This window comes from Helianthus annuus, chromosome 11 (assembly GCF_002127325.2).
Source record: "Helianthus annuus cultivar XRQ/B chromosome 11, HanXRQr2.0-SUNRISE, whole genome shotgun sequence".
In the NCBI taxonomy this organism is placed as follows: domain Eukaryota; kingdom Viridiplantae; phylum Streptophyta; class Magnoliopsida; order Asterales; family Asteraceae; genus Helianthus; species Helianthus annuus.
In genome coordinates, this window is record NC_035443.2 from 90,206,509 (window position 1) to 90,220,487 (window position 13,979).

General features: G+C 38.6%; 1 protein-coding gene across 1 annotated transcript; it reads right to left on the reverse strand.

The window, feature by feature from the left end:
• Positions 1–376: 376 nt before the first annotated feature.
• LOC110872090 (internal alternative NAD(P)H-ubiquinone oxidoreductase A2, mitochondrial) lies at positions 377–6,453 on the reverse strand. The gene is made up of 8 exons (XM_022120857.2): positions 5,864–6,453; positions 4,995–5,208; positions 4,758–4,918; positions 3,799–3,864; positions 3,559–3,722; positions 1,212–1,326; positions 932–1,111; positions 377–687 (listed from the first exon to the last, which is right to left on the reverse strand). Exons 1-8 carry the CDS (start codon positions 6,272–6,274, stop codon positions 535–537), a joined length of 1,464 nt encoding a protein of 487 aa, XP_021976549.1. The 5' UTR covers positions 6,275–6,453; the 3' UTR covers positions 377–534.
• Positions 6,454–13,979: the final 7,526 nt, after the last annotated feature.

The window sequence follows — 13,979 nt, forward strand, 5'->3', positions numbered from 1 at the left end:
AACCGAAACCAATTTTTGAAAAAAACCGATTTGTACACCTCAGTATCCCCTTTGACAGTTACATGAAACATTATGTTTCCGGGTCAGAACCCCTCTATTTCTCCAATTCTCCCTACCAAAGTGGGCTTCGGTGTAATTTAAGCCCAGCTATTCTTCCTGATTTTATTATTACTTAAACTCAATAGTCATAGATCTGTTTGACCCATTTATACAAACTCATCATCAACCAATATCAATAGATAACAAGTTAAAATAAAAAGACTATTATGCCCTTACGTGAGTGACACGTCATCAAACTTCACGTTAAAAATTAACCAGGTTACTAAAGGATATAATGTGTCAAAATAAACGCCAAAGGACACCGTCTGAAATTTAGTTAAAACACAAAGGACGTAAAATACAATTCACTAAGATAATATATAACAATAACGTATACAATCTACAATCGTATGTTCTAACATTATTAGTACATATTTTTGAATTCCGTGTATTTGACGATTACGCAAACGATAGACGTACAATTCGTGACAATGCTCATATTCGGCTTATATCTCGACCAAACACAAATGTTGTTAACCAGTTTATTGCCACGTAAAACCTATTCCTCCAGCTTACAACGCGTGTGAGATAAGCGGAACGCCAAATGAACCAAGAAGTGAATCCCGCAATCGACAAACCTTTCGCTTCCTAAATATGGAAGGTTAGAACATTAGTAGAGGTGGCAAAATGGGTGGTCAAATCAGTTGCATAGATGGTCATTGTTATCGTTGCACATTACTATTGTATTAAATATTTTTGAAAAAAAAAATCTATTATTTTGGTAATAATCTATATTTTCGAATAACAAAGTTTTAATTTTTTTAACCTTTTTACACGTTACAGATAAAACATAATTCAAATCAATTGCCAGAAAAAATAAAATATCTTTTACCTTGCTTTGCCTGAGATCCACTAGAGCCTTATAACTACCAACAGTAGCCATACTTCCAAGATGCTTATATACAAAAGGGGCCCCGAGTTCCATATCACCGCCACCATTAGCGTATCCACCACCCTCTTTACCGATCTTGTTTAGAAGTTGCGCTAGGTACTTCCCCTCTCTCTCCGCCACCTGATACATAGGCAAACCCGTGTGATTGCAGATATAATTAAAGAAAGAAAATTGGACAACATCCTCCCTGTATGGGTCGGGTCGTGTCAAATGCACTTACTTGGGCCAAAGCGGGAAGTGTTGGTTTCCCGGTACTCTCGAGGTACCCACTACAATCCCCGATTGCAAAAATGTCGGGTGTGGATGGTACCCTTAACCAATCATCAACCCCGATCCTACAAAACGTTATACAATATTCATGTGTTGATAAAAAAATGATGGATTATCAACAAATATATAAAATAAAAGAGAAAATCTGTAACATTAATTATATCTGCAATCACACGGGTTTATCATCAACGTGGTGGCAAAATGAAGAGGTTGGTAACATGTCAAAACGGGTCGAGTTGATCAAGAAACACATCTTGTCCATTTAAAAGGAATATATATATATATATATAGGGGAAGGTTCAAATGAAAACCACTAGTTATCGCAAAAACTCGAAAACTAAATGAAAAAGCCAAAAAAACATACCATTTTTTTTTTTTGCATATCAATTGTCGCTATTTTTTACATATAAAAAAAATAATTTTGTAGTGCACATGTGTATTATTACACATGTGTACTACAATTTTTTTTTTTTTTGAAAAAAAGTTTTTTTATATATAAAAAATAGCGATTTTTAATAAAAAATTGTAAAAAAAAAAATTGGTGTGTTTTTTAGGCATTTTTTAGTTAGTTTTCGAGTTTTCGCAATAAAAGTGGTTTTCATTTGAACCTTCCCCTATATATATATATATATATATATATATATATATATATATATATATATATATAGTTAACTAATTTATTGAATATAATTATAGAGACGGTATTATTACCACAATAATCTAAACTTCTGAACAGAAGGATAGAGAATGTATGCATTAAAAATACACTTCGAGCAAGTTTCAACCACTAGGGATGGCAATAGGACGAGTACCCGATTGTAAAACCGTGTCCCATACTCGGCTCAATATCCGTAAGATATCGGATATACATGTTAGCTTGTTAAAAATTACCCGTTGGGATTCCTGAAAACATTTCTTACTATTTTAGTATTATATTATATTATATTATATTATAATTATATGATAATATATATTAAAACACATCATAAGCTACAGTACACAAAAAACCCTTAGTTTTAAATTTATTTACTAGATTGCCATTTACACTTACATAATTAGTTTTTCTTTATGGCAACTTGGTAATTTAGTTACTTTTTAGTGGCATTTCTATGCATAACACAAGACACCTTTTTTATGTTTTGACCACACAATTTTGGTTCTTATACTTTTGCCCCCTCAATTTTGTTAGGTTTCATAATACCAATTTAAATTCTTATCCCCTAAATTTAATAAATTTATCGAACGGCCCCCGAACACTAATAAAGTTATGTTTACCTTTTTAAATCGTTTTACACCACAATCCCCAAACTTCAATAAAGTTATCGCTTTAAATTTTAAACAAATTTTCCATTACGATATCATATTTTTTTTACATGTTTAATCTTTTTATATGTAGTTTCAAATAAGATTAACGGTGCACATGAGTTATTTTTATCTACGTTTCCACATTCATTTAAGTAACGTTATTTTCAGCCAGCCAGTTGTTTAGACGTTTTTATAGTGTTTGATTTTTAAACCATCTGGCACTCACGTAAAAATATGCCATTGTTATGTGTTATTTATCTACGCCTAAACCAACCCACTACAACACGTTATACTATATGTTAAAAAGCAACCTTTGGGTGATTGTTTGTTTGAAGGAAGTGATGCTAACACTAAAGAGTCTTTAAAGTAGGATTTCTTCTTTGGAAGTGTGAGTTGCCGGGGGACGGTTAACAGTGGGAAGCGGTGGCATCACTGAATTTAGTTATGGGTTTTATAAATAGTTTATGTTATTGTACTGAGAATCTCTAAATGAAACATAAATCGTTATCAACTACTAGGTTCTTAATTATTTTAGTTGATTTTGCTTTCAAAACATGTTGGTTCCCCGCCGCAACGCGCGGGTGGGAACAACCTAGTTTATATAGTTTTATTACCAAGCAAAAGTAGAAATTTAAAACCAAAAATTACTGAATTAGTAGATGATTAGAGACAAAAGAATATACAAAAAAAAGGGATTTTTACAGGCGTGGTTTGTGTAAACAGGCATGTATGTTTCGAGTAATCGTGCTGGCCGCTGGGTATCACCTAAACACAAACCCATTCCATACCCGCACAAATTTTTAAAACTAAATCCATACCCAGATACCCGTCCCGAATGTTTCGGGTTTACCCATTAGGTTCGGGTTCGTTTGCATCCCTATGTTTGACTAGCTCCCTTTTTAACTCAAAATACTTATTTGACCCGTTTGAGGATAAACAAAAAATTAAATCGCGGCAATCGCCTAAAATAAAGAAAGATGAACATTTATCACCTTCCACCTGGAGCCTTTGGGAGATCTATGTTTCGAACGAAAGCCGAGGGGCCCACCCCAGTAGACCATACCAATAATCCGTATGGAACATCAGTCCCGTCACTCAGAACTATCTTTTTAGGTTGAACATCCTTTACAGTTCCACGAACTAGACGAACTCCCGACTGCAAAAAATTCAATTTATTGTGAAATTCTCAAAAAAAAAAATATTCTGGGAATAACATTTTGATCGTATTTTACCTTGGTCAATTGAGTAGTAGCATATACCCGAAGGCGGTCATCAAATGAAGATAAGATATCATTAGCCTGCAAAAAGTTTACAATACTGTGTAGAAAGAAGAAGAGGTGGTAATTTTGACCTGTTTACTTATAAATGAATTGATTTGGGTTTTGTTTTATCTCAATTCTCAAGCCTGTGCAATGGGTTAAAATCCAAAAACCTAAGAAGAATGGGAACGAATCAAATAGATCGTTAAACGGGTCAAAAGTTGTTAAAACTGTATTTTTAGTGCTTACAACCTCTTAAATCAATATATAAAAAATTAAGTTATGGTAACTGGTAACATGAATGTAATCCATTTAAAAACAAATAAATTGATATCTAAAAAAATGGACAAAAAGTTGTTGCTACTGTTTTGGCCCATACTAAAAATCATGGTTGTAAAAAAATCCCAACTAGCCTCTGATTGGTTGCTGATTAATCGCTAGTCGGAGCTCGGAGGTTCACTGGGTAATTTTTATCGAATCGGCCAATTGATCAGTAGGCGGTCAATAGTGGTCAAAATCAGTGGCAGTCTAGCGATTCCGGCCAGATTCTTGACCAAAACCTGTAGATTCAGGCGATAATCCTATCTACTTAAAAATATGGGTCGAAGAAGGTGTTAAAACATGTCTACTTAAAAAATAAATATAAAAAAGTGTGTTCATACATATAAAACTGAAAATTACTTGTAAAATCCGATTAATCACTAGTCGGTACCCCACCGGCAGACTAGCGCCTAGCGATTCTTACAACACTGCTAAAAATAACTATTCTTCACACCCGTTTACTGACCCTCCTGACACGTCAAAGAAAGAACTTCCAAACACGTAAACCTCACCTCGATTAAGGTAACATAAACGGAATTTACTCATTATGGCCCGTTACCCGACCCCCTTGACCCATCAAAGAAAGAATTTCTAGAACACGTAAACCTCACCTCGATTAAGGTAACATGAATGTAATCTTGTACATGAGTGTATCTTTGATGAACATCTCTCATGATGAAATCACTAAGCTCGCCACTGAACTCAACTCCCGTAGGACCCCCACCAACAACCACACAATGCAAAAGTCTACGCTTTTCTTCTTCAGAAACGCCTGCGACAAATACTTAACCATAAATATGTAAAAATTAAACAAAAAATAAGAACTTGGCAGGAGGAACATTAGATACCAGGCACATCAGAGAGCATCAAGTTGAGAAGCAGTTTTCTTCTGATTTCTTGAGCGTGGTGCACCTCGCGAAGGAAAATCGCGTGTTCTTTTACACCCTTGATTCCAAACGTTGAAGCTTCAGCTCCCGAAGCAATCACTAGTTTGTCATATGAAATCTTGAAATCCCATGGGTCTAGTGTCTGTAATCCATCTGTTATTGTTTGGCAATGCACCTAGTATTTTTCACAATTTTTTAGGGATTAATAGCTTCAAGGAGACAAATATTAGTTAAAACGGTTGAAACTTCAGATAAGAGATAATCATGTGATTTTACATTTATTTCAATAATGAGGCAAATTGAATTTTGATAATCCAAACGATAACCTATTGGCCGATAATAATGCCATTCAGACAAAAATTGTCTAAACCATCCCATAAGGTCTAAAAGTTACTTCTCCGTTAAGAGTGGGATCACTAGTTGGGATGAGCATTTCAGTACTGATGACCTACATATTAAATTTCGGTACCCACTTTTTGGCGTTTCCGGGATCGATATCTTTGGTGCGGTACGGTACCGGTATTTTACCTTCAAACACCGTAACAAACATTTTATGTACCGGTTCAGTTTTGGTGACTTTCGGTACCGAGCTCATCACTAATCACTAGTCACATTTTAAGTATCAACCGATAAGTTATTCGTTTAGATCCGTAAAATCCAAATTCCCATTTTTACACAACAATTTCTTGCCAAATTCTATAAAACTAAAAACAAACAAAAAATGTATGATCATAATTCAAAATCCATACTTTATTTTTGGATCCCATATGGGATCAACCAAAAATCTGTTTTTAGAGAGTCAAATAATTAAGGATCAAACACAAACCCACCTCATGATTCTTGGAATCAAGCCCAACACAATTCGCCAAAAAGAAAAAAGAACCGGGTTCATGAGAAATCGCCGGTTGAATCCGACCAATCGGCTCAGCAACAGACCGGAATTCAAGAGTACCAACACAAGTAGAAGCTAACAAAGGAGTAAAAACCATATGATTCCTTGGAGACACACAAACGACGTCGTATATACTTGTATCAATCCCTTTCATCAACCGACAACCGGCCCAACCGGAGCCCAGAACCACCACTCTGGGCTTGTCCGGTTTCTTGGTGGGCCCAAGTCCGGCTGTCGGTGGAGCCACCGCATCGCCGGCGGTGGCGAGGTGGCGGAGAGAGAACGGAGTTGGTGTGAATTTGGTGGCGGTTCGGTGGGTGAACCGGGTCAGATTCTTGAACCGGTACATTTGAATGTGATTGTGATTTGGGTAGTGTGTTGAGCGAAAATGTTGGAAGACGAGGTTTTAAGAAGCAATTAATTGTTGACTAAAGTTTGAGAATTTAGTGGCGGCTGAGACTGGAAGAACCGGCACGTGGAAGTAGGACTTCTAGACGGTGGCCATTTTTTTTAAGAAAAAAATTCAATGGAAACTCGATTTAAGCTTACAAAATAACTAAATACTTTTTCTTTAACGTCCGACAAAAAATTTTATTTATTGTACCAAGATGTTACCCATCAAATATACAACGTTTAACATCAAACCATTATAAAATTAAATCAATACTAAACACCCAAGTTGAACCGACTCCAATCCTCCCATGTTAATGTCGTCACTTTTGACCGATTTTTAATCTATAGGTACGCCATCGATTTTATCTCGTCCAAAATCCTCGTAGTGTTTGGGATTGTCTGTCTAAAAACGGCTTCGTTCCTCATATTCCATATGCTCCAAAAGGTCACCAAGATAACGGCGTTATTACTTTCCTCTTTTTCCTCGAGCCCGAACTAGATTAATGCAGTGTAAGCAAGTCGTTAATTCCAAACGCAATGATCGGTGGAATCATGCACCAACCCGCCAAATTTTGCCAAACCATTTGTGCGAATTGACACGAAACAAAAATGTGTTCACGGGTCTCTTCGTAGTCACCACATAGTACACACAATTGATTCTGTACCGGTACATTCCGATGAGCTAAAGCGCACCTGGTCGGTAGTCTTTCCATCTCTGCTCTCCAAGCCACAATTCCAACCTTCTTCGGGACCCAATTGTTCCACTCAAAGACTCTAACAAGGCTGACTTGATTCACTAAACTAAGTATCTTTTTAATACTAGCAACATTGAAATTACCATTTGCTTCATGCTTCCATTTCCAGACATCCCCACCCAGCGACATAGCCGAACTACCGATCAGGTTCAGCAACTGTTGCAGCTGATTGGTCTCTTCGTTACCGGGGACTGGCCGAGCCCAAGCCCAATTGAACACAGGCCAAGAATCGCCAATAACCAAGTGGTCTGCTATCAAACAATCTTTAACCATTTCATCTTTGAAAATATTCTGGAAATTTTATGTATAACGGCACCGAATCTGCCTAGCTATCTAACTAAAAGAAAATATTCTTACCATTCGCCACAGCTGTTGATATTGCAAATCTCAGGTCAATATTAGCATATAACAAAGACTGACGTATATTGTAAATGTTTTCCCAAGGCCCAGCTATTGAAACTTTATCTGGGACGTCATTCCACGCCTTTGAATTATGATGAATTGCCCAGACTACCCTTCGCCACAAACCTTTTTTTCTGTTTTAAATCTCCACCACCATTTTGCCAACATCGCTAAGTTTGCGTCCCTGAGTGAACCGAAACCCAACCCCCCATATTCGACAGGAGCAATTATTTTCCCCACGCCGCCCAGTTCATTTTGGCTTTTTCTTCCGAGCCCCCCAAAAGAAGACCCTTCTAATCTTATCCAATGATTCGAGAACTTTTATTGGTGCTTTAAACAGAGAAAAATAATAAGTTGATAAGGAGTTTAACACCGATTTAATTAGTGTTATTCTCCCACCATATGAAAGTGTTTTAGCTTTCCATATTGTTAGCCTACTCCTGAATATTTCAGTCACCGGTTTCCAATTCCGAGATAAATTCATATTAGCACCTACCAACAAGCCAAGATGTTTAAATGGAAACGTACCTTGTCTACACCTCAAAAGATGTGTGATGCGTGTCAGTGTGTATATGTTTTTAATATATAATTAAGCCCTTTTTACACTTTTAGCCAAGTTTTAAATTTATAAAACACGATATTCACTAACACTAAACACACATATGGGCAAGTGCACCCATCGTGGACGTAGTATAGTGTTGGTAAGATACCGAGGTCGTCCAAGGACACAAGAGCTTTTAATACCGGTTTATCCTCAACGTCTAATCAAATCAAAAAGGTTAGAAAAATGTTTTAAACTAAGAAAATAAAAACTAACTAAATGCTGAAAAATAAAAATAAAATAAAAACAGATAGACAAGATGAATCACTTGGATCCGACACGTGTATTAGTATAACCTTTGATTATTTTCGCACTTTTGCACTTGTTTAAGAGATTATCTTAGTTATTGTAGTAGGCCCCTCTTTTGAAGGCGACGTTACCCTCAACCCAGTAGTTTGAGTCAGCAAGGATACAATCCTAAAGGGTCGGATTATTGAAAGATAATGAATTAAGTTATTAATGCAAATTATGGTAGGCCCCGCTTTTGGCGGTGACGTTACCCTCGGCTAAGTAGTCTGAGTCAGCAGGGATACAGTCCTAAATAGCCGGGTTATAGTATTAATAGTAGTTAACTTATGAGGGGGTCAAAGAGTTTGGATCCCCGCCATCCAATACCTATGGGCATTGAAGGAGATCCTACTAAATTTGACCCAGGTCCCAAGCAGGACCTCTAAACGCTGAACAAGGGCAAGACCTTTACCAAACCGTTCCCTTAACCCCCGACCAGGTAGCCAACATACCTCCATATAGACCATGGAGATATGAATGGTGAAAATCTTTTATTTTATATAGACCGTAAAATAATGCCAAGACACCACGGACAAACGATAAGGAAAGATCACCTTCAACATAAGTAACTAGTTATTAAAGTCATTAATACAAAACCAAATAAAAAGTGCAAAAGATTAAAAATAAAAAGTATTATACTAAACACTTGTCTTCACCAAGTGATGTAAGAGACTTAGGCAAACATGGCCTTGATTGTCAAGAACTCTTACGATCAATCTTGGATCCCGAGACGACTCACACACTCTACGATGGACAATGGATGATGGTGGTGGATGATGGTGTTATGGTGGTGGTGGGTGGTGGATGAGGTGTGAGAGAGGTGATGTGCCAAGGGATGAGAGAGAATGAAGCCAAGCTCCTCTATTTATAGGCTGAACAGAAGGCTGGACACGGCCCCATGTCCGCTGGACACGGCCCCGTGCCCGCCTGACACTCTCTCTCCTCATTAATTGTAATTGCGAATTACAATTAATGCGCCTGCTGTACTTTCACCACGCCCCCGTGCTCGCTGGACACGGCCCCGTGGTGGGCAATGGAAGCTTCTACTGGTTTGTCTTTTCTGCTGCTTCCTGGGCACGCCCCCGTGTTCGCTGGACACGGGGCGTGTTCAGACTCTGTTTCTTCCTTTTTGCTTTGGGAAGTGCCGTTGAGGGTCCGGGCAGTCCACTTTTGTTCCTTTTCTTGTATTTATGGTAGAATTAGTGGTCTTTTTGCTTCTTTTGTGATTTTGAGCTCATTTCATCCTGAAAATACAAAAGGAAGACAAAAACACTCTTTTTCCAACATTAGTACTTAAAAAGGGTTAGTTTTATGCCTTAATTGATGTGTTTTATATGTTGCATTTTACACACATCAAATACCCCCACACTTGAACTTTTGCTTGTCCTCAAGCAAAACTCTTTAAATGTGGCTTACACTCCCAAATGGAATAGGTAGAAGAGAAGTTTTTTAGCTTGTCCTAGAGTGTCGGGAATCCAAGGTTTTTATAGGTTTTATTTTTATTTATTTACAATCCTATTCGTCATGATTTATTTTGAACTTTTCATAAGATGAATTACTTATTTGGGCATAGCATGCCTTATTAAAATTCCATTTATATACAAGTTCACATACCTCACGGGAGATCACTCAACACTCGGCCGAAGGTGTATATTTTAGTGAATCACTCGAGAGCGGCACGGAACTTACGTCTTCCATAGGCTTGCCAAGCAATCAATCCTCCTCCTTTTTAACTTTTTACCTTTGTAAATATCAAGAGGACTTTTTGGGTGAAGGCTTGGGTTTAAAGGTGGGTGGTTGGTTAGTGGTTAGTAAAAAGGGCGAAAATCGTAACAAGCGTCGGTTTTCGTGAAGTACCTTATTTTTAGTGACTTTTTATTTTTGAAGTATTTCTCCAAACAAGCTTTTTATAGCTTTTGTTTGTTTTTGACTTCATCATTATATATATATATATATATATATTTTTTTTTCAATCGTCACATAAAAAGGTGATGTTTACGAAAAAGCGAACTTGTTACTAAAATAAAAAAAAAATAAAAAGGTTTTTGGTGGGTAAAAAGGGTTTTGGGGTAATGAAATGAAAGGTTTAGGCTCAAAGGGGCTATCTAGGGGGGTTTTGGGTAGGTAAAAAAAATGAAAAATAATGGTTTTGAAAAAAAATGGTTAGTCCTAATGCCTCCATCATTTACTTACTTGGGTTTAAGTTGGTAAGGACCGGGAATGTATCGTCGTGGCAAGTTCTAGATTTGTAAGGACCGAGCGGCTATTCACACAAGAAACGAAAAATGAGCATTTAATCTAAATATGTTTATTTTTATGCTCAATAAAGGCTCAAAACTCACTTTTGTGGGAATGGGTTTTTAATGTGACCAAGCATATATAATCGAATTTTAAACTAGACTTGTTATGCCGTTTCATAATTTTCTTATGTTGGTTCCTTTTTTTATCACGACGCTATCGGTTGTAAACTTGTAAAAATATAACCTTTTTAGAACTTGTTATTCCCAACTTAAACTAAGACAAGTAAATAAATAAAAAAAATGAAAAAGTTTTTGAAAAAATTTGGGGTGTTTAGCGGTTCCAATAGAGTTTTGTGTAAGGCTTGTGTTTAGGATTTTGCAAAATTTCAAGGTTTTAGCATCCCCCCCCCCCACACTTAAATTACACATTGTCCTCAATGTGTCCAAAAATAATGTTTTTGGTTGGTTAGAATGTATAAAAGTGTGTTAAAAAGCAAAGGTGGGTGTTACTGGCAGTCTGGACACGGCCCCGTGTCCGTTGGACACGGCCCCGTGGTGAACTGCCAGTAACGAAAGCTTACAGAAGGTGAACACGGGGGCATGTTGGGTGAACACGGCCACGTGTCTGGCAAAAATTTGCAGGTCAGTAGCCAAACAGCAGATCTGGGAGATGAACATGGGGGGCGTGTCGGCTGGACACGTCCCCGTGTGGACAGTCTGTTAACCTGAAAAATAGGTTTTGTCTCCCGGTTTCTCCATCATGGGGCTGCAAGTGCTAATGTTTAGCACTCTAACCCTCGTATTGCACCTGTTTAAACACTAAATACCAACCAAACAAGCACAAACCATCCTAAATTACCATCGTCAAACATTATCCAAACATAAAGTAAAAACAAAATAAAGATAAAAAGTAGTTAGGGAAAGTAAATTGTTCGACAAATGGCACGCAGGCCATGAATTGTTTGATAGATAGAAGGGCACTCAAACCTGTGGGCTCATCACCAACCAGCCCCTTGTTCCTCCAAGCCTCCTACTCCATGTCTTCATCACTACCATCACCTCCGCCCCCTTGCCTCGCCATGTACTCCCGGATGCTACCGATATCATCTTGTATATCGTTAATGTTGCGTTCGATAGCTCCAACCCGGTGGTGTGTGTTGTTGGCGAGGTTGTAGGTGTTCCTTGAGCACATGACGTTTTCCTGCAAAAGATCATGTAAACTTTGAAAGTTAGGAAAACCACCTCCTTGAGAGGAGGATTGGCCCGCATCGCCTTGGGGTGGATACTGAAAATGGGGATGTGGTGCATGAAGAACTAGAGCCTCCTGCGGGTTCCATGCATAGCCTTGCGTCCTCTGAAAGCTCACCGTCCCGTCCTCCGCTTCATAAAGCAAGTTCATGGCTCGGCAAATGTGATAATCGACCCGTCCCGACCATGGACTCCTTTCGAAGGACCTTGGGATATTCGTGAAGTGCTTGAAAAGACGGTACACCCATCCTCCGAAAAAGATTGGTGTAGGAGCATGAGCAAGGCGGTTCAAGTGCATGTTTCGCAGTAGGAGGTACGGAACATCTAGAGGCTTCTGGTTGTGGATGCAGTGAAGGACAACCAAATCTTTCAACCCAACAACGCCACTACTGTCATGACGTTGGTTCAGCGAGTACGCGAGGAGCCTGTGGATGTAGCGGTATAACGGGTCTCTCAGTTTGGTACTTTTGGTGCTGCTTGGGTTGTAGATTCCTTCACCTATTTGAGCCCATGCGGCCTGGCGTTCAGTTGCATCTAAGTCTCGTAACCCCCTGTATTCTCTTCATTCCCCGCTTCTTCTTCACTATATAGCCCAATGATGGCTCCAAACTGTGCCATGGAGGTTCTAAACGTGGTCCCTCCACATCGAAATTCAACCGCGTCATGATCAAACGGTTCGCGCCTCGAGTTGAAAATGAAGGTGCTGTAGAACTCCATCGTGCATTGATGTACCGACCGTAGTCGGGTGGTCAATGCGGCATGCAGTGGACCCCTCACAATGTTGTTGAAGCGGTCAAGTTGGTTCACCATGGTTAGCAAATCAGTACACGCCCGCCTTGGGTACTCTTCCGGTCTTGTTTGTAGTACCTCGTACCGTGCCCTAGCGTCCAGTTCATTTGCGCCAAACCTTGTGAATTTTGACATCTGAAAAGAATACATAAAAAGTTAGTACGAAACCAAGAAAATCAAAGTGAAACTGCAAACAGTGGGCTGGACACGGCCCCGTGTTCAGCGGACACGGCCCCGTGTCCAGGCGTCTGTAACCCAAAAATTCCATTTTTCGTCCCGGTTTCGAAAACCTGAAAATTTTTAGCCCAATAGTAGCGGTTTCCCCCGAAAATGAAACCCTAAGTGTCATTTTTCCTAAAACAAACCGTTTACCCTTTCAATTTCGTGTTTTTCGTTTCAAGAACAAGGGTTTGGGGTTTCATTTGGAAATCGGACAAATCTATCAACAATATATGCCTAGTTACTTTCTACTACTCTAATCTAAACTACTACTAACAAATTTCATCAAAAATTTTGAGTTCGATCCGGATGAACATGAAGAACCCTAGATTTTTCCCCAATTTTTGATGTTTCAACTACATGCAAGTAACTAATCTAACTACTAATGAAGATAGAATCGTACCTTGACGTTGTTAGATTCGGTGGTGACGTAGAAAAACTGCAGAAAATCGCCTCAAACCAGAGAGTTTTCGGCTAAACGGGGCGTGTGGAATGGTGTAACTGATAGGAAAAGAGGGTTTTATCCCGATAGTCGCCTCGACACGGCCCCGTGTCCAGCGGACACGGCCCCGTGCCGGGCAAAGTTTTGAAATTTTTTTTTTTATGTGCTCGTGTGCATGCCCCTTATTTCCGAAAAATGGTTAGACGATTTACCGGTTTTTAAACGTACACTTACCTGTAACATGTCGGGTACGAGTTTATTCGTTAACCGTCTGAAGTGAGATCTCCTCTTCCTCATCCTCAATGGATCCTCGGTAGAGTTTCAGCCGTTGGCCATTGACTTTAAATGGTGTCCCATTTCGAGTTTTAATTTCTACTGCACCGTGTGGAAAAACATGGGTGACGGAAAAAGGTCCTGACCACCTAGATTTTAACTTACCAGGAAATAATCGAAGTCGTGAATTAAACAATAGAACTTGGTCTCCCACCCGAAATTCATTAGATTTAATATATTTATCATGCAAATTTTTCATTCTTTCTTTATAAATTTCGGAGTTAGAATACGCACAATTCCTAAGCTCGTCTAATTCGTTTATTTGACAAAATCGATTTTTACCGGCATTTTCCAAATCTAAGTTTACGTTTTTTATTGCCCAGTAGGCTTTGTGAGCTATTTCT

Excerpts from the sequence above, each read along its gene's own strand:
- LOC110872090 (XM_022120857.2), bottom strand. The coding sequence starts at position 6,274 with ATGTACCGGTTCAAGAATCTGACCCGGTTCACCCACCGAACCGCCACC. Across the intron at positions 5,209-5,863 it reads TTGATTCCAAGAATCATGAG|GTGCATTGCCAAACAATAAC; the intron begins GTGGGTTTGTGT and ends GAAAAATACTAG. Across the intron at positions 3,865-4,757 it reads TTCATGTTACCTTAATCGAG|GCTAATGATATCTTATCTTC; the intron begins GTGAGGTTTACG and ends AACTTTTTGCAG.